This window comes from Rhineura floridana, chromosome 1 (assembly GCF_030035675.1).
Source record: "Rhineura floridana isolate rRhiFlo1 chromosome 1, rRhiFlo1.hap2, whole genome shotgun sequence".
Lineage (NCBI taxonomy): Eukaryota > Metazoa > Chordata > Lepidosauria > Squamata > Rhineuridae > Rhineura > Rhineura floridana.
This window is the reverse complement of record NC_084480.1, coordinates 131,069,404-131,094,316: the sequence shown is the minus strand read 5'-3', so window position 1 is coordinate 131,094,316 and position 24,913 is coordinate 131,069,404. Positions and strand designations below refer to the sequence as shown.

General features: G+C 41.1%; 1 protein-coding gene across 7 annotated transcripts in view; it reads left to right on the top strand.

Moving 5' to 3' along the window:
• Positions 1-7,224, top strand: part of SUSD1 (sushi domain containing 1) — an 82,536-nt gene extending 75,312 nt beyond the window's left edge. For 6 of the 7 annotated variants that reach the window (XM_061632299.1, XM_061632262.1, XM_061632309.1 and 3 more), the window contains one exon: positions 6,515-7,224. In XM_061632299.1, the coding sequence (XP_061488283.1) occupies positions 6,515-6,653 (139 nt within the window). In that variant the 3' untranslated portion in view covers positions 6,654-7,224. The remainder of the gene's footprint in view (positions 1-6,514) is intronic. The other variant, XM_061632280.1, reaches the window with a different exon arrangement.
• The last annotated feature ends 17,689 nt before the right edge of the window (positions 7,225-24,913 follow it).

Genomic DNA, 24,913 nt, shown 5'->3' with positions numbered 1-24,913 from the left:
TCTCTACGGAGATGATGTGGTACTTCTATCATTGTCAAGTATCGGCCTGAGACATCTTTTAAGCACTTCAGCCTCATATTGCAAAGAAGAACAACTGACACTTAACTATGACAAATCTAAGGTCCTAATTTTTAATAGGAGGAGCAGGCATCGATGGCAGATCAATGACCATCAAATTGAGCAGGTTACTTACTATAGATATTTAGATGTAACCTTCCATTCAACAGACTCATGGAAAGTCCAAATAAAAAATTCCATTGCAAATGCCCAGATAAGCACAAAGGCACTTCTATCTTTTTATTACACCAAAGGTGGTCAATATATCCCCATAGCCCTACAGGTTTTTGTTGCTAAGATCATAGCCCAGATGCTGTATGGTTCCCAGCTATGTGTTTATGATAATTTTGCTCCTTTTGACACCGTTCAAACTAAATTTATAAGAGCAATATTAGGTACCCCGTTGTGTCCCTAATATAATTTTGCGGCTGGAGGCGGTCCAAATCTCTGTAGAGGCTCGTGCATTGATATATAAGATAAACTTTTGGCTAAAATTAATGTTCTTCCCAGTGGACTTAGCTCCTTTGACTCTGATAGATACTTTTCAATCAAGCTGGAAAAGAGAATTGTCAATGAAATTGTCGCATTTGGGTCTTTCTGTTCCCACTATTATAGCATTATGCTATGTTCAAGCAAAAAGGCTGTCTCCCAGCGAATCATGGACATTGATTTACAAACCCATTTGAGCTTGGCTGCACTCTATTCTAACTATGGAGAGTATGCGAGAAAGCACAAAGCCTCCAACAAATTCCTGATGGGCCTTGCTGATAATTTCCTCTTTCAAAAAGTAGAAGAAGGAACAAGGGGATCGGCAATCCTGGACCTGATCTTAACTAACACGGACGAATTGGTAACGGGAATTAAAGCGGTCGGTACCTTGGGGGAAAGTGACCACGTAATGCTGGAATTCGTGATTCTGGGGAGCCAAAGAAAAATATAGTCAAATATGGACCTTGGATTTCAGGAAAGCCAATTTTAGCAAGCTCAGGGAAATGATGGGTAGGATCCCGTGGCTAGACAGACTAAAGAAAAGAGCCCAAGAAGCGTGGGAGTTCATGAAGAAGGCATTACAAAAAGCGCAATCGCAAACAATTCCAAAGAGGAAGAAAAACGGAAGACATCGGAAAAAGCCAATGTGGCTACACGGAAGACTGGTGGAGGAGGTAAAAGTAAAAATGAGCATGTATAAAGAATGGAAGGAAGGACGCATCCCCAAGAAAGAGTACCGACAAGCAGCTCGGGCTTGCAGGAATAGCGTAAGGAAAGCTAAAACCCAGAATGAGCTGAGGCTGGCGTTGGAAGCGAGGAACAACAAAAAGGGGTTTTTCAGATATGTTCGAAGCAAGAGAAAGACCAAGGAAACGGTGGGACTGCTGCTCAATGAGGATGGCAAAATGTTGACAGATAACAAGGAAAAGGCAGAACTGCTCAACGCGTATTTTGACTTCGTTTTCTCCCAAAAAGGGAACAGTGTGCAACCTTGCAGCGGTAGCAATCTCAGTAAGGGGTCGGGATTGCAGTTCGAGATTGATAAGGAGATAGTCAGGAAATACCTAGTTAACCTAAATGAGTTCAAATCGCCAGGGCCTGATGAACTGCATCCCAGAGTATTGAAGGAACTTGCGGATGTACTCTCGGAACCTCTTGCCATCATCTTTGAGAAATCCTTGAGAACGGGAGAGGTGCCAGAGGATTGGAGACGGGCAAACGTCGTCCCACTCTTTAAAAAGGGTAAAAAAGAAGATCCGGGGAATTACAGGCCAGTCAGTCTGACTTCAATACTGGGAAAGATATTAGAACGGATAATAAAAGAGTCCATTGGCAACTATCTAGTTGACAATGCTGTGATTAGTAGGAGCCAGCATGGGTTTGTCAAGAAAAAATCCTGTCAAACTAATCTCATCTTTTTTTTTGATTGGGTCACTAGCCTAGTAGATGGTGGAAATGCTGTAGATGTCATCTATCTAGATTTCAGCAAAGTGTTTGACAAAGTCCCCCACGACCTTTTGGTTAGCAAACTCATCAAATGCGGACTACATGGAAATACTGTCAGGTGGATTCACAACTGGTTGGAAAACCGTACTCAAAGAGTGGTCGTCGGTGGCTCTGCTTCGGACTGGAAGGAGGTTTAGAGTGGAGTGCCACAGGGTTCTGTCCTGGGGCCGATACTCTTCAACATTTTTATCAATGACTTAGATGATGGGGTGGAGGGAAGCCTTATGAAGTTTGCGGATGATACGAAACTGGGAGGGATAGCTAACACAATGGAAGACAGGAATAAAATCCAAAGGGACCTGGATAGACTAGGAAATTGGGCTGAAATTAATAAAATGACATTCAATAAAGACAAATGCAGGATTCTGCATTTAGGCCACAAAAACAAAATGCACGGGTACAGGATGGGAAATACCCGGCTTAGCAGTAGTGCGTGTGAGAAGGACCTTGGAATTGTAGTGGATCGCAAGTTGAACATGACCCAGCAGTGTGATGCTGCGGCAAAAAAGGCAAACGCGGTTTTGGGCTGCATAAACAGAGCTATAGTTTCCAGGTCGAGGGAAGTAATAGTCCCACTATATTCTGCATTAGTCAGGCCTCATCTGGAATACTGCGTTCAGTTCTGGGCTCCTTATTTTAAGAAAGATATAGACAAGTTGGAGCGGGTTCAGAAGAGGGCGACGAGGATGATAGCCGGTATGGAGAACAAGTCTTATGAGGAAGGTTGAAGGAACTTGGCATGTTCAGTCTGGTGAAGAGAAGGCTGAGGGACGACATGATTGCACTCTTTAAGTACCTGAAGGGCTGTCACATAGAGGAGGGTACAGATTTGTTCTCTGCTGCCCCAGAGGGTAGGACTAAGTCTAATGGTTTTAAGTTGCAGGAGCGTAGATTCAGATTGGACATTAGAAGGAACTTCTTGACAGTAAGGGCAGTTCGGCAATGGAACCGACTGCCTAGGGAGGTGGTGGGATCCCCTTCGCTGGATGTCTTCAAGCAGAGGCTGGACAGCTATCTGCTGGAGATGCTCTAGCTGTGGATTTCCTGCTGTGAGCAGGGGGTTGGACTCGATGACCTACAAGGCCCCTTCCAACTCTATGATTCTATAACAACAAATTATATGAGAATTCTGTCTATTCCAAAGCACAGAAAAGCTTTCACGCTTGCTAAACTCAATGTCTTCTGTGCTTTTAGAAGGGAGATTTAATAAGGCGTCAGTACAGGAGCGCTTATGCCCCTGTGATATGGGATGTGTGGAAACTGCTGCACATGTATTGTACTGTCCAATCTATTGAGACTCCTGGTCTGATCTCATCAACCCAATTCTCCAAAAAATCCCAGGGAGGTCTGATGCATTTTATTTAGAACATTTACTTGCAGATAGGAGCCAGCAGGTGACAGCTAACGTGGCAAGATTTTGTGCTTCGGCTGTTACCAGTAGGAGAGCGATGACGGCAAATAACAACAATGGATAATCTCTGATGGACCATTCCCCATTGTTGCCTTAATTTTAATACCACAGTGCCATATTATCTCAGGCTGCTGCCGTTTGTTTCCTTCTCTGTATAATATTGATATGTTTTATTGTTTGCTGTTTTAACATTTTATAGTGCTGGTCATCAACCATAATAAATTATTGATTGATTGATTGAGACCTATCCCAGTCTGCATCTGTGTTGGAATTGCTTTTAATGTTTTTTAAAAACATTTTTATAAAACAATGTTTTTTAACCTTTTTTATTTAAGATGTTTTTAATGCTTTTTTAAAGAATGCTTTTGAAGTTGTTTCATTTTAATGTATTTTAAGGTCTGTTTTTATGATGTTTTAAAGTGTTTTTGCTGTTTTTGTTTGCCACCCTGGGCTCCTGCTGGGAGGAAGGGCAGGATATAAATTAAATAATAAAATAAATAAGACATCTGTATTTTGTATTTGAGAAGACCCATGCTCAAATCCCTATTCAGCCTTGTATCTCACTGGACAGCCTTGGTCTGATTTCAATCTGTAGTTTTAACCTATTTCACAGGGTTATCATGAGGAAAAAATGGGTGGTATGGAAACAATCATGTATGTCATCCTGAGATTCTTGGAAGAAGGATGGGATATAAACGTACTAAATTAATAACATTTATTAATGCCGCCCCAGGATCCTACTGGGAGGAAGGGTGGGACAACAACAACAATAATAAAATTACAAAGTTCAAAAATATAAAGTAAGACAAATAATATTTATTCTTAAATGCCTAAAAGAAAATGAGATGATATATAAGTAGAGAACTGAAAACAAGTCATCTGCTTGCAGGCTTATGGTCTAAATAAGCAGACATACAATCAAAATAAGTTGAAAGGATAAGGGAAGAGAGACACTAAATTAAATTTAACCAAGAAAGAATACTAAGTTCCAGGTGAATGTTTGAATAGCCTCCACTGGAAGTTGTGTCCCAGGCAGATGTTGAATGATATAAAAACTCAATCTCTAGCACCGGATCAGTGATGACCATTTCATAACTCATTGAAAGTCAAACATGTATGAACTTGATTGCAATGGAAGCATCCAGTTCAGAATAGATAAAACTCTGTGCTAAGTGTATACATTTAGATGAGTGATAAACATTAAGCTCCCACATGCTTCTCTCTATATAAGAGTTCATATATTATGCTATTCTTACAGACTTTATCCCCCTGCCAGTCATTGCCAAATGACATTCCAAGTGCACATCTCCATATTTATTTGTAATTTTAAAGTATTATGCAAATCTTCACTTCTCCATACCTTAAAAATAGGCACAGCCATGCTTAGCTCTGTTTCATAGGAAGAAACAGAAGGTCTGTCCAAACACCAGTAGAGAATGCGAGCAGAAAACCAAAACTGCTTGTTTTGTTATATACTTATTGGGGAATTAAGTGCCCTAATGGTTTCAAGCTCTTCTTGAGGGGCAGAATAATATAAGATTTTATCAATAAAAGTATTTTAAACATTTTTGTATGATTTACAAACAATCCTTATAACTGATCAATGCAAACAGACCCCACATTGAAATCCTAAGTAAAAGGAGTGGCACAAATCATATATGCAGATCTCCAATTAAAAAAAACAAACATATGTAGACTTTCCCCACACTGTTACAGATCTGCCAAAGGGGTTTCTTCTGTTCTTGGATGGAAACTATTTGTTCCAGCTTTTGTAAGTAGATACAGTGGATAATTTATGTTTACTGTTGATGATTTCTAAATATTGACCACTACCTGCTTCTTAATCTTTCTTTGAAGCTGACCATTTTACAGACTGGATGCAGGATATTATAATCAGATGAGATTCAGGATGGGGCTGTGCTCCACCTAAAGGGTTAGATTCACATATGGGGTTGCCTTTGATTAGCTAAGGCTAGTCCACCAGCTGCAACCTCTCCAGGATAGAGAGAGCTTAGCTATGTGTTATCCATGCCGTGGTAACCTCCAGGATGGATGACTGCAATGTCAATGTGTTATATACTTGGTTAAAACTGCTCAGAAACTGTAGTTAATGCAGAGTGCAACTGGAGCAGGATGCCAAGATCATCTCTCTTGTGCTTAAAGAAGTACCTTCAAGTCCATTTTCATGTACAATTCAAAGTACTGGTGTGTGTTTATAAAGCACTACCCAGTTTAGGAACAAAATACCCAAAGGAATGCCTGCTTCCACATCAGCATGCCTATGTATTGAGATTATCTTCAGAGGCTATTCCCCAGATATCCGACCATTCTTCATTGCAGCCTCCTGTCCATGGAAATCACTCCCTAGGAAGGTTTGCTCAGCAAATATTTTCTCAGGCGTATATCATCATGGATTTTACTGCTGCTTTTACCCTTTTGTTCTTCCTGTTGTTGTTGTTGCTACTGATGTCTGATTGTATGTGACTCTATTTCAACTCTTGTTATTTGCACTGATCATGACTGCATACTGAAGGCAGTTTTAAAATTGTTAAATAAGTTTTACAAATAAATGTTTATGACACATTTTGATGTATTGTTATGCAACTAAAAGTTGATATACTCATGCAGAACTCTTGGGTATAGTTAAAAGTGTTTTTTTCTTTATGAGGTGAGCTACATATAATATAATTTAATTATTATTTTAATGATATCTGATAGTTATACTCTTTGTGTGGTTCTCTTATAAATAGTTTGTACAGTATTATACTGCTTATTAGGACGCCTTATCAATGGAAGTGTCCTAATGTACACTTTTTTGTAAAATATTAATATATGAAGTATAATTGTCAACCAACATCACTGACATTTTCTACATTCTGCTTCTGAGAAAGAGGTCATTTCAAAACATCACCTGATTTCCCAATAAGTAGGCACAGTACTTGTGGTTTTTCATTATATTTTGTAGCTCTGTGCTTCAACCACAGAGTATTTTAACTTTAACTGGATTTTTTTCTCTCCCTCAACTCATTTCATTGGTGCACAATGCAACAGTACGCAGCACATATCTCCATCTTCACTGACCAGGAAAACATTTTCCAATGAGACTGGACATTTATCTACCACCATCAATATTGCAGAGCGGAGCATCACATCGTATTCTCCAATGCTTCAGACTGTCTCTCTTCTCTAATGCGCACATCTACCAATAATCTGGAAGAGAATTACATTTTAGAAAATGGAGCTGTCTTGTTCGCTTTGGATGTTTGGAACCAACAAACTCATCCACAGAATGTCAGCTTCTCTTTCCGCATCTGGATGTCAAGTGATATTTTTTGTTTTGATTCCTCATTTTCTTCATTTGCTTTTCATTCCTAAACTGTGTTGGATGAAAGTTGTTCCATATACACACATGTACACTTGAAATCCTTAGCAAATGTGGATTACTTACTCTTTTAGCCTACCTCTGAAACTTGTTTTTAATAACTCTCCATCCAAGAAGAAAGTGGGACATTGCTTTTACATGCCCCAGTAAAAGGCAATGTATATGCATAAGGACATACTGTTTTACTTGAGCTAGTAACATCAAGCTGCAATCACAAATGCACTCAGATGCTTTTTGATGAGAAAATGTTCCTCTCTGTAGTTGATAGTACATGCTTCTTTTTATAATATTCCTGTTAGTGGAAGCCCATTAAGGACAAAATGTTCCCAAAGCCATGCTCTTCGTTTGGAAATTAAAGAAGGAATGCCTTTATTTTTTACCATGTTGTTGTTTTTCACTTTCAGACTTATTTTGGTTTTCATATTGGTGCTCTATATCTATAGGGCCGAACTATACATTGCACACAAGTATATAGAACTATAGCCTGACACTTCCCTACTTGGGTTTAAAATAATACAAATAAACCAGCTTTTGTTTTTTTAATTGTTATAAAACCTATTTCAGGTGAAATTTGTATGAAAGGTGATTCATAACTTAATGAAATAATAACAATAATTTGAAAAGTAACTTTGGGAGGATGCAATTAAGAATGGAGTAGCAGCACGGGGAACTTCCCACTTAACCTGGAGTATTACTGGTCTAAAACTCAATCATATCTGGCCATTGGCCATGCTAGCTGAGGCTGATGGGAGATGGAGTCCAACAACATCTAGCAGACCACAGGTTTCCCACTCCTGGCTTAACCCTTTCCTGGTGTGCCACCACCCTGTTCCAAATCTCAACCATGCATTTAAAAACCAGGAGGACTGATTTTGAGTAGGGAATTGGTTAAATACGCTCTTCTTTCTCTTTTTAATGTTCCGTTTCCCATTCCCAAAGTCAATTTTGAACCTGAAACCTGTTGGATGTCAGTCATATGTTAGGCCCCCTGCAAATTTATCCTAGGAGGCTGTACATAGTGATTCTAGGAGGCTGTATCAGCTGCTGTTTTGCAAGCAGAGTTTGTGTTGCAGAAACTTGGAGCAGTAGTTTCTAAGCAAGTGAGACAAAGGGCTCATCCAGACGACTGCAAAATGTGATACACGATCGCTTTGTGTTTTCATTATTTTTCAGTCGTCCATATGACATCGCGCACTGTTGCACTTTTTTACAGGTTAAATCCGCTCCTGGCAATACTGCAAAAAATGCGATTTGCCTTTTAAAATCGGGAATCATCCGCTGTGCCTTCAGGAACTAGGATGCAATATGACAGACTTTACAGCTGATGGGTGGTTCTTGGGCATTTCCCCGTGCCCCTTCTCATTCTAGCCAATCATGTATCTGCACTTTTGCGCATGTGCACGAATGGGGGGAAGCCCAGGAAAATTGAACCAATCATCACAATGGTGGGGTTTTGGGGGGGCTCTGCAACTATTGTGCAGGTGCAAAATTCCAAGTTTATTTTTAGCCAGCCGGCTAACTGGGCGGCTGGTCTGGGTGAGATCTGCAATTGTGGTTGTGTGTAAAGCCCGCTTTTTCGTGGCTGGTTTCACTGAAGTGTAGCTGGTTGGTGCAGGGAGCCGCTCTTGGATCGGGCAGGGAATGCGGGCAAACAGCCCTGTTGTGCTGAAGCCCATCCTGGAGGTGCCGTAGACTGAATTTGGGACCGTTCGCATGCAAAGCAGATGCTCTTAATATGTATAAAGGTAGAAGAGCAGGGAGCAGGAACCCCCCTTTGGGGGGCCCTCCTCGAGGAGCTGCTTTTGGAAGGCAGCCAGGCTTTCCGGTGTTCCATCTAATAAAAGAAACAAAAATGGAAGGGCAGGGAGAAGGAACCCCCCTTTGGGGGTCCCTCCTTGAGCAGTGTAGTCTCTTCCTGTATTTTTGTTAGCTTGCATTTGTGGTATAGCGCAAAAGCGGCTGTATGCTTTTTACCTTTATACATATTAATGTTTCTGGAGATACACAGGGCTGACATTTCACTTATTTCTCCAGAAACGCAGGTAAATGGGAGGGAGGGGTGGTAGTGGTTGTGACAAGGTGTTCTCAAAAATGGAAGGGCAGGGAGCAGGAACCCCCCTTGGGGGGGCCCTCCTGGAGGAGCTGCTTTTGGAAGGCAGCCGAGTCCCAGCTTTCCAGCTCTCCTGCTCCCCGATTGGTTCTAACCCAGATAAAATGAGTTATAATTGTGATGGGTAATAACAGAAGAAAACATGAATTGTCCTTGTGTGGGCTCGAACCGCCAACCTTTTGGTTAACAGCTGAAGGTGCTAACTGATTGTGCCACAGAGACCTGTAAATAGCAAGCAGCAAGGAACTCCTTTACAGCCACAGGGAAATTCAAACTTCAAACGCATGCGCGATATTGTGTGTTGCAAAGGGGGGGAGCACGCATCATTTTTTTGTGAACCAATTGGCTGATGGGGTGGTTTTACAGGCGGGCTTGGAAAAAGCAAAAAGGATGTACAGATCTTCCTGCTGCATGTGCGGGTGCAAAAAACACGTATTTTTTAAATTGGAAAAAAGCAGGGGGGAAGGACAGTGAGGACTGTCAGATGGCAAACCGGATATGAAAAACATGGATTATCCCGCTCTGTTTGGATGAGCCCAAAGTGATTGAGCTTTCAGCTGTCCCAAATCTCCTATGTCATTTCTCTTCCACCACAACCCCTTTAAATGTCACAGATGGTGGTAACGCATTGTGCTTCAGCTGGGATATTAGGGATGCTCTGCCAAGCCTTTGATTGCCCTCAAACAGAATTGCCACCCTCCTTGCATGGAAAAAGTTCCTTATTGAGGGGCTCAGGAGTGTTGATGCAGGAATACCAACAGTGACTGTTCACAAGGCAGAGCTAGATGCCAGGGCCAGACAGTGGAGGCCCCTCACTTAGTGCGCTACAGGAATACCCCGCATTAACGTACGCAATGGGTCCAGAGTGAGTACGTAAACCGAAAATGTACCAAAAGTGAAGCACTACCTTTTTTCACTTATCGATGCATATACTGCACTGCAATCGTCATATACGGGCATAACCGGTGGTGTGCTGGAGCCGGCTCGCACACGCTTGCGAGAGCCGATTGTTAAAGTTTTGAGAATTTTGTGAGCCGGTTGTTAACAGAGAGAGCAGGGAAAGTTTTCTGCTCCTCTGATTGGTGGATGAAAGACATGTGCCAGAAGCATGGGCTTCTGGGCAGAGCTTGGAAAAGTTACTTTTTTTGAACTACAACTCCCATCAGCCCAATCCAGTGGCCATGCTGGCTGGGGCTGATGGGAGTTGTAGTTCAAAAAAAGTAACTTTTCCACAATCTGCTGCTGGGCAGCATTGCTCTTTCCTCGTGCTCGTGCTCGTGTGTTAGGAGGCACGAAGAAGGAAGTGGAGAGAGAGGGGGAAAATGCTACCACGGTGGAGGGAGAAAGCCGAAGGAGAAGGCAGCTGCAGAATGGAAGTAAAGAGCTGTGGAGGTGAGTGACGATGATGTGTGCACGCATTACCCTTTCCGGCTTGCAGGGGTGAACTTTGCACTCGCCCTACTGCCCCCCCGCCCACTCGTTTGCCTCCCTGTCAGCCCCCCTTCTCTGTTTCTGTCAACAGCACAAGAAAACTGGGAAGCAATGAAACAAGCAATTCCTGTAATCACTGCTGACCACCTACCCCAACACCAAATTTGTTTTCTGCCTTTTTTCGGGTAGGGCTACAAATGATACAGCTCAGTGTAGTTTTAAGACCTATAATTATAGTGATTAGCATTATTCATTTTGAGATGGCAGCAATTCTATTCATGTACTTTGTCATGTTGTGCTATACAGGACTTTTTTTAAACCATTCTGGGCCAGTCATGCAATGGAAATGTGCATGGTTTGCAATTGTGCTGGGATTGTGGAATATTGCCAGAACTAGAGAGCAAAACCTAGCTGCTGTTAAAATAATCTTGATAATCTGAGAGTATTTTTTTTTAAAAGGGCAGGTTTCTAGAACTAATGGTTCTGGTTTCTAACTATTTAATTGACACTGACAATTGTTTGAAAACAGTAATTTTGACAGTCCCCCTAGGGTCTGTCAACAGGGCTAGCCAACACGGTGCCTTTTCATTGTTTTGGACTAAAACTCCCATGAGCTCCAACCAGCACAGCCAATTGTCAGGGATTATGGGAGATGTAGTCTACACCACCTGGAGGGCACCATATTGGCTACCCCTTCCCTAGAAACAGTACAAGAAAAATAATTCCAGTACTAATAGGATGAAATGGGTGTGTTTCCCTTGGCTTAGAAGCCCATTTCAGAAGCCATCATATTGGGTGGTATTCAGTTAACACAGCTAGTCTCCCCAGAAGGATACCATAGTCGATGGTATCAAAAGCTGCTGAGAGATCAAGGAGAATCAACAGAGTCACACTCCCCGTCTCTCTCCCAACAAAGGCCATCATACAGGGCGACCAAGGCTGTTTCTGTGTCAAAACCAGGCCTGAAACCCGACTGAAATGGATCCAGATAATCGGTCTCATCCAAGAGTGTCTGGAGGTGGCCTGCAGCCACTTGTTCCAGGACCTTGCCAAGGAATGGAACATTTGCTACCGGCCTATAGTTATTAACCTCTTCAGGAGTGGTCTCACTACTGCCTCTTTCAATATCTCCATGTTCTCCCCCCAATCCCAATAGATAGCAGACATAATTCAGCATCTTTGGTCATACAGTGACTTGATTTTTTTTTTGCAATGGATTTTTTTTAAAGGCACGGTATCCAACCACTGGTGATAATAGCAAAAGTCCATTGTACACAAAGATATATAAAAAGGAAAAAGAGAACATAAATAAATGAGATATGCAACATATTTGGGCTCCTATTGGGAGGAAGGGCAGGATATAAATAAATAAATATTTTAGAGAGCAGATTGGCATTAAAGTTAGGTCTGAGTAAAAAATATACAGAGTAATAAAGACCCACAAAATACGCAAGTTCTGTATTGAACTTGGTGACAATAATATAAAGATACGTAATGCATTGAAGTACAAAAAAGTTTATAAAGTCATAAATTATGGCATGCTAGTAAATACAAATCCATTTCAATCAGCTCTATTCCTTAGATCCTGTTATGTACTGTCCTTGGCAGGAGTGACAATAAGTTCTTTTGCAAGTGCAGAATTCCTCTTACAATTGATACAAGCAACTGTTTCCATATGGTGATTTGTTTTGCAATGTTAAATCACTGTACCAATTAATGTACAAAACTGCTTCAAATAGATGGTTTCTGGCTGTAAATACAAGTTATTACATTACTGAATTATTCCTCTAACAAAGCAGTAACAATTAATATTAATAAAAACTTACCCAGTAAGAGTTTTAAACAAAAGTATTTTTCAGACACTCTTCCAAGAAAAAGGCTTATTGCAACCATACAACAATTGTAGAATCTTTTAAAGGTTGGTTGTTGTTGTTATGTGCCTTCAAGTCAATTACGACTTATGGCGACCATATGAATCAGCGACCTCCAATAGCATCTGTTTTAAACCACCCTGTTCAGATCTGTTGAAGTTCAGGTCTGTGGCTTCCTTTATGGAATCAATCCATCTCTTGTTTGGTCTTCCTCTTTTTCTACTGTTTTTCCCAGCATCATTGTCTTTTCTAGTGAATCATGTCTTCTCATTATGTGTCCAAAGTATGATAACCTCAGTTTCATCATTTTAGCTTCTAGTGATAGTTCTGGCTTAATTTATTCTAACACCCAATTATTTGTCTTTTTCAGACTCCATGGTATCTGCAAAGCTCTCATCCAACACCGCATTTCAAATGAGTTTATTTCTCTTTTCAGCTTTTTTCACTGTCCAACTTTCACATCCATCCATAGAGATCGGGAATACCATAGTCTGAATGATCCTGACTTTAGTGTTCAGTGATACATCTTTTCATTTCAGGACCTTTTCTAGTTCTCTTATAGCTGCCTTCTCCAGTCCTAACCTTCTTCTGATATCTTGTCTCCATTTTGATTAATGACTGTGCCAAGGTATTGATAATCCTTGACAAGTTCAATGTCCTCGTTGTCAACTTTAAAGTTACATAAATCCTTTGTTGTCATTACTTTAGTCGTCTTGATGTTCAGATGCAGTCCTGCTTTTGAGCTGTCCTCTTTAGCTTTCATCAGCATTCATTTCAAATCATTACTGGTTTCTGCTAAGAGTATGGTATTGTCTGCATATCTTAAATTATTGATAAAAGAGGAGGGGCCTAAATCTGACAGAGCTTCTGTTGCTGTTCTTGCTGAAGAGAAGGACGTGAACTTGCTCTTTGCCTGCATCTTGTGGGAGTGAGTCAGTGACTGAATGAGCAATGCCAATGTTGCTTGCCCTACAACTTTGCTTAGTTCAGGGATGGCTAACCTTTTCCAGCATTGCCCCATTGTAACCGTTCTGGGGGCTACATGCCAGCAGAGGGTGAGCCCAGATTGTGGACACGGCCACTAGGGATGGAGGAAGAATCCACCCAACTCAGATTTCAAAGTGAACTCACCTGATCTGATCCAGGCAGATCACGACCCACATTGGATTAATGGTCCACTTCAGGAGCACTAGTCGCTCAGACTGTGAGTGGCTGAACACACTATGCCAAAAGCTTTAAAGAAAAAAAGAGGAGGAGGGAAAGCAACCCCCAGGCCACTTCATAAGTACTTTTAACTTCATTTTTAAAAGTGTGTTTCCAGGTGGATTTTTAAGGATTTTCCATTAAAAAATTTGCCTGGAAACGGGATGGTGCAAACTTAGCCCCATATCCTCTGAGAACAGAAAACAAACCAGACTTTAATAACATGCATGCATACACAACTATTATCCCTGTTTGATTAGGTTTTTTAAAGTTTTCAATCAGGAACGTAGATATGCAACTAGGGCAGTATAAAATTGTTGATGGCTGAAGACCATGGGGTTAACAGAGAGCCTAGACACTATGTTGGGCTGAAGCGGAAAGCAAGCTTTATTTTCTGCTCCCTTTCTCCTTGCTCAGCTGGTGTTTATACAGATAATACCACAAAGACAGCTTTTGGGAACAAAAATGTTTTCACCTTTCTTTGGAGGTCTTTCGAGAAAACTACTTGTAGATCATTCCATGCAAGTATTTCCAAAGAATCACAGTTCCGTTCGCAAAACCCATGAAAAAAGCTCTATCCTTCCATCATACCACCCTGCCTAATCATCTTGTCCAAGCTAATGAGTCCTATTGTTTTCAGCCTTTAATTTTGGTGTCTTTTCATAGTCCTGTTAGCTTCCATTGTTCCCTGCCCTTCTCTCCGTTTGCTTTATTCTCTTGTGAGATGAAATGACAAGAACTGCATTAAATGCACAGAGGCTCCCCTGTGTCTTGGTATGATATTTCTCTGTATTACTTTCTGTCCTGTCTCCAATTATTCCTAATACTCTGTTACAAAATCTGGGACATTGTGTGTTATACTTTGAGCCAGCAAAACACAGAAGGCCAGAGCACCAATCTCTCCCCCTGTCATTCTGACACATGCTATGAGCAATGGGACGTGCCAGGATGCCACAGACTCCTCAGGCCAATGCTGAGTTAAGGGAATGAGGTCACTGCTGTCTTTATCTCTGTACTCAGTGGAGACATCACTGCCTTTATGTTTTGTTTTGCCAGCAGGAAAGCTTGAGTAGTTCGACCCTTGCCAGTCATAAGACACGTGCCTGGGGAAGCTGTGCTTTAGTTGTTCTCCTTGAGAGGATTGCCAGGTTCTCATTTACACTGCAAGCCAATTCATGTCTGAGCAAATGACCAAATGTAAGCCAGCCTCCTTCTGGCAATTGGGAATCCTGAAAGCAAGACCAGATTCTCTCTCCAACCATCTGTTCCTAGGGATGGGCAAATCTGTCAATGTTGGTTCCTCTCTGCTTCTCATTTTTAAAATCTTAAATTCAATTCTCCACATGTCCACATCAGTTTGCATTTTTTTAAAAAAAGTTATCATGAAACGTCATCAGTATTTTAGTATGAATTACTCCTAATATACACATTTCTGTATCCAATTTTGCCTAATAAACTCATTTTTGCAAGCCTGTCCCCTGATATAATGCATTTTGTATGTTATTTTCACTAATATATGCATTGTAATGCACACTTTGCTCCAGTGTATGCATTTTCATACACATTACTTGGCAGGAGAACGTCACTACAAAATCGGAGAAGTGTGAATTTGGAAGAATGGCTGTTTCGGTTTTTGTGTATTGTTTTGGAATGTGCGAATCAGGTAAGTTCACTTTTATTTATTTTATTTTATTTATTAAATTTGTATCCCGCCCTTCCTCCCAGAAGGAGCCCAGGGCAGCAAACAAAAACACTAAAAACACTCTAAAACATCTTAAAAACAGACATTAAAATATATTAAAACAAAATATCTTTTAAAACATATTAAAATATCTTCACAAAATATTAAAACAAAAAATCTTTAAAAACATCTTTTTCAAATAAAGCTTCAAAAAAATCTTAAAAAGCAATACCAAGTTCCAGCACAGAAGCAGACTGGGATAAGGAGTCTACTTGGCTTATTGAAAGAGGAATGTCTTCAGTAGGTGCTGAAAAGACAACAGAGATGGCGCCTGTCGAATATTTAAGGGGAGGGAATTCCAATAGGTAGGTCTGTTTCCTATGTTGTGTGGAACAGACCTCCTGATAAGTTGGTATCTGCAGGAGGCCCTCACCTGCAGAGCATAGTGATCAATTGGGTGTATACGAGGTAAGACAATCTTTCAGGTATCCTGGCCTCATCCTGTATAGGGCTTTGTACACCAAAACCAGAACCTCGAACTTAGCTTGGTAGCTAATGGACAGCCAGTACAATTCTTTCCAGAGTGGGGTGACATGTTGGCGATACCCTGGGCTTGCATGGCCTCTCCTGATTCAGATGTTACAGAGAAACAGAGCTGGGTATCATCAGCTGACACCTTGCTCCCAATCTCCTGATGACCACTTCCAAGGGCTTCATATAGATGTTAAACAGTATGGAGGACAAGATGGTACCCTGCGGCACCCCACAGCACAACTGCCAGGGGGCCAAAAGACAATCACCCAATTCTATTATCTGGAAACAACCCTGGAGATAGGATAGGAACCACTGTAAAATAGTGTCTCCAATACCCACCTCACCAAGTAGGCCCAGAAAGCCGCAGAAAGATTAAATAAGAATAACAGGATCGCAAAATGATGAAACTGAGGTTATCATACTATGGACACATGGCTCCAGAGGTTGCCAATTTATATATGCAACAATTCGAACAACAATTCATTTTTGCCAACTACCCACATGGTAGAAACATAATTTCATGGTTACGATATATAGACGACATATTTTTGATTTGGCGAGGCACACATGATGGGTTGGAAGATTTTTTTCAATGGATTGATGTCCAAGATCCCAATCACAGTTTTGAGACAACTTGCAGTACAGAGCAGATTAATTTTTTGGACACTACAGTTAAGAAATCTTCAAAGAGTCTAATCACTTCTATTTATCATAAACCCACTGACAGGAACACTTTTCTCAAGTACAATAGTTACCATCCTGCACATCTGAAAAATAATCTACCATATAGCCAATTTTTAAGAGTAAAGCGTAACTGCTCAAGAAATCAGGATTACCTCCAGGAATCCCAATCTCTAGCACAACGGTTCTATGACAGAGGGTACCCTACAAAGGTGGTCAGAACAGCCATGAACAGAGCCAATGCCTGCAGACGTGACGTTTTGTTATGCCCTCAAAAAAGAACAGTGCAGAGCTGCACAGCATGTATCCTTCCGTTCAATCCAATTACTAAGAGACTCCAAACATACATTCGCTCCAATTGGCATTTGGTCCAGGATCTGCCAGGCCTGACAATACGACCTATGGTAGCATTCAAAAGAACAAGAAATCTCAAGGGCTGGTTGATCCATACAGAATATTCAAGGGGCGATGTTAACATGTGTCAACCAACTATTTTTCATACATCTAATCCAATAGGACACCATCCATGTGGCCACTGCTCATATTGTAAATTTACACAAAAGAAAAAATTCTTCGCCAATCCCAATACTGGAAAGCACATTTACATCCAAGATTTCCTAACCTGCAACTCTTCAGGAGTCAGCTACCTCATCTCCTGCCCCTGCAACCAGATCTATGTAGGGAAGATATCGAGACCACTCAAACTTAGAATTGGGGAACATCAGTGCAATCTAAGACATCAAAGAATGGGTGCTCTGTTGGTCAAACACTTTGTTGAGAAACAACATAAGGCAAATGATATAATGTTTTGGGCCACTGAAAGAGTTGTGGGTAACAACAGACTACTCAGCAGGAGGGAGGCATTTTGGATCATTTCTTTGAAAAGTTTGGTACCTCTAGGATTAAACAAGGAGTTGGATTTCTCTGAGTTTTAAATAACATCATAACCAAGGGTATTCTTGAAATTTTGCTGATTTTCTGTAACTTATGTATCTGTCAGTCAGTCAATGTAAGTATCAGCCGGATCAGTACTAGTGACAAGCACAGCCGTTGCACAGCTGAGCTGATTTACACACATCTTATATATACTATCAGCATTTGAGTTCAGTTTGTATGCAGTGTGGGCCTGTTTCAGAGAATGTGCATTGCCTGACAAAGGAAGATAAACATCCTCACAGGTCAGTACAGGGCTATTCCCTTCTGTTCTCCCGGGGGAGGGTCGGAAGTGTTATGTTTAAGCTGTTTTGCCACGACCAGTATTATACAGCCACGAGAGTGGCTGTATACTATAGTCAGCGGGGATTTTTCACATTCCACAATGTTAAATGGAAAATATCCCCCATGCCATTCTGAGGCTTCCCATAAGCTCATTTCAAAACAAAACCTTACAAAACTTACAGTTCTGAACTCAGAAATCTTGCTTAACAACCCTATCAATTTTCATGGCGATACACAAAACAGTCAGAGAGAATTGAGAGTTCAAAGTCTAAAAAGAGAAAAAAACTCAGAGCCCTTTTGAACTTTTTTCTGTGAGTTCTCATAATCTGTTGAAATTCATTAAAAATCAGCCATGTTCACAGAGTACCTGTAATCCCAATACTGACCTTGCCCCATACTCTGACCTTCATCTACTGCAGTTTAAAAGTTAAAAAAATGCCTGGTTGATTTTTAATTAATTTAAGAAATTTTGGCTGGAAGCCTATTATAACACGGAGCATGCTCAGTAAGGACCAACTGTCAGTGTTCTAAAAGCCTCACAGCTGCTGGGCTTGGCTAATCAGAGGGCCACACCCACACCAGACTTGATTTCACTTGAGACAGTCATGGCTTCCCTCAAAGAATCCTGGGAAGTGTAGTTTGTGAAGGCTGCTGAGAGGAGACTCCTATTCTCCTGAGAGAATGGTTAACAGTCAGCCACTCTGATTAAAGGTCTGTGAGAGAAACAGGGCGTCTCCTAGCAACTCTCAGCACCCTTCACTAACTATGCTTCCCAGGATTCTTTGAGAGAAGCCATGATTGGCTTTGAGCCATGGCTTTGAGAGAAGCCATGATAAATTGTTTTAAATTGTTTTTAAAATATGTGTTTTTAAATTTGTATATTTGTTTTTAATGTTTTTAGTTATTGTAAACCGCCCAGAGAATTCTGGCTATGGGGCGGTATATAAATACACTAAATAAATAGATAAATAAATAATGATTGTCCAAAGTGTAATAGAGGCCTGGTGTGGATGTGGCCAGGGATAGCTTTGTTTTAAATTTGGGTGGGAGGTAGGGTTGCCAGGTTCAGGGCCTGAGACTGATCCTGTATCTTTAGGAGAAGAGAAAGTCAGCCAAGTGCCTGTGTTCTTGCAACATTGTAATGGGAAAAACCACAAGGTAGAATTGTCCCTTACCCCTGCCCAAGTTTGAAAGATACAGAAGACATCTCGGTTGCCAGGCCCAGCCTGGTCAGTTTTACCTATCCTAATCGTGAGTGCATAGGAGTATATCTGATTCAACTCAATAATCATACAAATGATCAGACCTACCTTTTCCCTCCTTCCCCTCTCCTCTCCCTGCCTCCTCCCCTGCCCTCTTCCTTCTGCCTCCTCGCCTGTCCACTCCAGCCCTCCGTCCCTCCCCCCTGTCAGTTTTAGCTATCCTAATCATGATTGCATAGGAGTATATCCGATTCAACTCAATAATCATACAAATGATCAGACCTGCCTTTTCCCTCCTTCCCCTTTCCTCTCCCTTCCTCCTCCCCTCCCTTCCTCCTTCCGCCTCCCCTGCCCACTTCATCCCTCCATCCCTCCCCCCCGGTCAGTTTTACCTATCCTAAGCATGATTGCACGGGAGTAAATCCCACTGAACTCAATAAACATGCAAACGACCACATCTGTCCTTCTCCCCTCCCCTCCTGCCTGCTCCCATCCCAGTCCTCCCCTCTGCCTTTCCACCCCTCCCTCCTCCCCCTCTTCCCTTCCCCATGCCCTGTGGTCAGTTTCACCTATCCTAAGCATGACTGCAGGGGAGTAATTTCCATTGAACTCAATAAGCATGCAAATGATCCATTCATTCTCAGCAAACTTGCACAGGATCCCATTTCTTACCTCCCAGATTAAAAAGCAGGGAAATTCACTAATAGGCAAAAAACCTTGCGGTTTAAGAACGTACCTATAGCCCACAGATATTTCTACCAAACTTTAAAAAGCAGGGAAATTGGGCAGCTATAGTGAATGCACCAGGGGAGCAGGAGACCTGAACTCCTCTCTGAGATATTGTACTGCCCTACAAAGTTGTCAAAATGCAAACACAATTTGGGTTGGTCTTTCACAGTCCAATCCACTTGCTGTGTAGCTTGGAAGAATTTGGTAACATGTGCCTCTGAGCATATGGTGAGTGGTGGCAACACCTGTAATCAGCCCAAATAATAGAAAGAAGATATGTCCTGTGCTGATCTTGTTTTAGCTGGGAGGAAGCAACATTATTAAGACAGTTGATATAGTTTAGATGGTCACTTTAAATATGTCTGATTTACTTTGCAATTTTAGTGAAGTTTTCTATAGGAAATCATTTTCTTTTGCTTTTGTTTCTATGAATATGTAAAATACAGCAACACTTTGCAAAATTTATACTAAAAAAACTCCAAACATAATTGTTTCAAATAATTTCAAATCCAGTCCAGATACAGACTGAAGTAAAAATCTCTACTTAATCTACTTTATTAAGATTACAGTTACTGTAAACCGCCCGGAGAGCTTCGGCTATGGGGCGGTATATAAATAAATAAATAAACTAAATAAATAAGATTAAACTCTACCTAATCTTAATCAACAAATCTCTCTACTTGCTGAAAGAAGAAAGTCTTCAATACACACCAAAAAAGACAATGGTGTCTTCTCCTGCAGAGCACAGTGATCATTTGGATATATGTAGACTTTTAAAAAAAAAAGTCAAAAGAAACATTACAAGTATAGAACACTCTCCCAGGGACTCCACAAAGCAGGATGATGTTTCACTGGTACTTTTCACTTTGGCTGATTTTTCATAGCTAAATTTTAAACTGGAGAATGGAGGAGATATTAGTATGAAGTTCTATGTTTTTAATGTTTGTTTTTGACTTTTTAAAAAAAGTAACATATACCCAATTGATCACTTCGGTCAGACTTCAGATTCTGAAGTGCATTAGAAGAGCCTTCACCAGCCTGGCTTCCTCCAGATGCTTTAGACTATAACTCCCATCATCCCCTGTTGGGGCTGATTGGACCTGTAGTCCAAAACATCTAGGGGGTACCTGGTCTGTGAAGGCTGCGCTAGAAGACTTCGCTTCTGATCTGCTCAAATTATAACCTTTGCCAGAAAAGAGCATACTTAATCAGGTTATGAAGCCCTGGATGTGGCTCTGCCATCGCCTTTTCACTTGGAGTTGAGAGAAGCACTGCCAAGGGTTAATTTCAAGGTAGGCTCAGATGGGCCAAGCCTACCCATCACTTTTCCAGGGTTGGCTTGAGCCAATCCACCACTATTGCAGCACTGTCCCTTCCCACTAGGAAGTGAAAAAGGTATACCCAGTATCTTTCTCCCCATTCTCTCCTTCTGTGCTTTCTCATTTTTCTTCTGCTGTTCTACCTCCCTGCTTCAAGCACCTTCAACCCCCACCCTGCTTCCCAAGCCAATAAGTATTCTGGAGCCTGCTCCGTTAGGAGCAGGTTTTAGACATCACAATGGAGACTAAAGATTTGGCCCCCTGGTGCGTTCAGGTGTTTGTTCTCTTTGCAATATTTATAGTTTTGAAGAATTCAGAATAATAATTTATACATAGGTGGTGTTGGAGGAGAGCTTTGCGCATACCATGGACTGCGAAAAAGACAAGTAATTGGGTGTTAGAACGAATTAAACCAGAACTATCACTAGAAGCTGAAATGATGAAACTGAGGTTATCATACTTTGGACACATGATGAGAAGACATGATTCACTAGAAAAGGCAATAATGCTGGGAAAAACAGAAGGGTGTAGAAAAAGAGGAAGGCTAAACAGGAGATGGATTGATTCCATAAAGGAAGCCACAGACCTGAACTTACAAGATCTGAACAGGGTGGTTTATAACAGATGCTATTGGAGGTTGCTGATTCATAGGGTTGCCATAAGTCGTAATCGAATTGAAGGCATATAACAACAGCAAATATTTTCTAGGGAACTTTACTGTACTATCTTTTTGTCCTAAATCTGGCTTTTCTGCCCATCTAAACACTGTTTTAGTATATCTTTTAAAATTGTATAGTAGTAAGGCCCAATGCGGTGAACAATATACTGATTATTAATATTTCTAATAAGAATAAAGTTTTTGAATTTCATTTTGCAAACTTGTTCTTCCTATTCTGCAAGCTGCAACATTGGATCCAGCTATTTATCATCTTTCCCACAGCCAGAGGACTGCCAGTCTATTCCTCAGCCCCAAGAAACCTACCACTTTTATGTGCCATTCACAGATTGAGGGCCTGCCCTAGAAACCAACCCCTGTAGCCCTCCAGAAGCAGCTGGACCACAGTTCTCACTGTCCTTGATCATTGGCCATGATGCCTGGGGCTGATGGGAGTTTGAGTCATAGGCTCCCCATCCCTGTCCTAGGGATAGTTTTACTTCAATACTGGTAATGGGGCAGCACTTGAGGGCAACAGATTATCATCATCATCTTGGGAAATGCAGTTTAGGGGGCTTGGGTGAATAGCAGGAGGCAGTGGGGCAGATGCATCAATGGCAAGAGCTCAAGGCCTGCCCAGAAACTCTACCTTATATATTTTATTGATCAGAGTTGTTCTGAATCATCTGGCATCAACACGTCTTTGTAAATCTTGTTCATGTGATTCCATCAGTTCAAATGAGGTTTCTGTTCATCCCTGTTACAGTTTGAATGTTCTACAGAGCTCATAGTCATCACTGGAAATGGGTGAGGCAGCCAAATAATAATGAGAGGAATTCAAAGCAGATGTGCCTAGAACTAGAGCTGGAAGAACCACGATGAAATGTTTAATGTGAAGACCATGTCAGTGCCCAAAGGCTAACCAAAGTAGAAATCCTATAATTGAATTTCCTTTTGAGACTCCATTGTGACTTATTTTCTTGGGTTATCCTTGGACTGAATGGGGAAGCTGTGTTCTGTCCCACATTCTGATCAAGATAGAGAATTTGAGAAGGTATCTACACAACAGGTTTGTAAAAGTCATTCCTGCTCCCCAAGGAACCCTGGAAACTGCAGCTCTGTGGAGGGAGCAAAGGATCTTTAGCAAAAGAGTTTTAGTGCCCTCACTAAGCTACAATGCCCAGGATTCTCTGGGGAGATACCATGACAGTTAAAATGGTATAAAACATTAACATTGGGCAGGCACCCTTGCTATTCTGTTTTAGAAGCCTGATAATATATATATATATATATATTTCAGCATGCCTACTCAAACATATAATTTAGCCATCTTACTAATCAGGCTGCTTGCTAGTGGTTAATGTTTATGGAACTTATTAAGAATGGATTTATTTCTTCTTTGTAAATCTATGAGGTGTATTTAATAAGCTTTCCTTTGTTTTTAAATTGCTTATAATGTGTGTTGTCATGAAGTCTTCCAAACTTCAGTTCAAAAAACTAACTGAGCCTATGTTTATTATTCATGGTGTTCACCATAAATGTTGCTGCCAATCCGAACAGGAAGCAATCATGGGTAGAAGCTGTGAGAAGCAAGCTACGAATTAAAGGTATAGTAGCTTGAGAGTGCCTCTAAAAAAGCCTTGATAGTGCTTTGCCAATCTACATTGGAGATGCTGGCACTGCAATTACATTTTAATTGTAAAGCATCACCTAAAAAAATTGGAGGACAATACAGAAAATACTGGAATGCCATGGCTTGGCAATGACATCATCTGGATTCTCTGTGATAAGTGAGTAAAAAAAAAGATGACAATTCCAGGTTAAACTGCTAATATGGAAGCAACCTATTGTTCTCTCTATTTCAAAGGATGCTGCTGATCAGCCAACAAGGCAAGCAGTGGAGAAAGAATATGAATCTACTGCTGATCACTCTGGCTGCAGCAATGCAGGAACTATAGAGAGCTTGAAGGCTTATCCTCTGATTCAGAGGGAGAGGACCAAGAGGGCTAACTCAGTAGTGTGAGTGAAATGATGCTACAAGCCTATCTGTATGAGGCAGGAGACCTGGATATTTAACAAAATAAGTCTATTGGACATTTTTAAAGGAAGTTGGAGAGCAAAATGTGTGGAGGCAACTTTCTAAGGCTTATTAAGCAGATACAGAGGCATGGCTGATGGTTAGGATACTTAGGGTGCAATCCAACATGCATTTATGCTGGGCTGAGGGGAGTTGGATACAACGGATCTCCAGCTGAGCCAGCTAGGTCCTGGCTCAGCTGGGTTATGCCGGCTACCTCAACCGGTGCAAGTGGAGCTGGAGTAAGGCAAAAAAAGAGGAGTGTGTCAGGGGAGAGGCCAAGGTGAGGGGGCTTAGGCCACATCCAACTCATGTTTGGAGCTCTCCTGCAGGTCCCAATCCAGGCAAAAGTTACATGGGGGGAAATGTCGGGCTAAGAATATAATTGCAATTGAAGTCAATGGAGAGGGTTTACTCCCTGGTAAAGGTATTTGGGAGAGCAGGCTTCTACTTTCTGGTCCCTGCTTGCAGCTGCTGGCTGATCCGGCATTCAGTCAACCCAGAAGCTCCTGAATGACAACTGGGTGCAAAGGAACTTTATGCCAGCTTCTCTTGCTCCAGCACAACTTACGCCAGCTTCTCAGTTGGATTGCTCTGGCTGTCACTTAATCATTGTTGCTAAGCAATCAGAAGAAAGGAATGTGATGCATTTCCTGTATCTTTCCTGCTGAAGAGAGTCACTCTCTTCCAAGAGGAGTAGCTTACAACTGGAAGTACAGGACACATCAACAAAGCAATAATGCCTTGCGTCTGTGTGGCTGATACAAATTAAACAGGGTAATCCTTTTCTAGTATGGAAATACAATTATTGTGAAAGCTTCACCTGTTGACTTTCTGTATGTCAGACATCTTTTTGATTGTGTGTGTCCTATACATCAGCACAGCAGCTTGTAACATTCTGAATGCTAATTTTTGTTTGGCCAAAGGTGAACTTTTTTATAAACTAAAAAGTTCATTTGAAGGAACCTGGACGGAACTAATTTGTTTTGTAAAAGGATGAATTTGAACTAGAACTAGTTCCATTTTAAAATGAACTTTTCCAGCACTGAGTAGGAGGTAGGGGCCCTACAGGAAGAAGGAGGAAGAAAATCTTGAGGAAGAGATGGAGGACTTCAAGAAAGACGAACCCCATGAAATGTTGTACAAACAGACATTACTGTTTGATGGACAAACAAAACAAACTCCTGTCCAGAACAAAACAAATAAGACATCCTCATGGGAAAATATACAAAAAGAATTGTTATTATATTTTGCCTTAAAAAGAAAAAAGTGTTTTTGTTTAAGAACACTAAATAAATAAATGGTCAGTATTTAAAAATAAACTGATTTCATCTCAACTAGGGATGGGATCAATTGG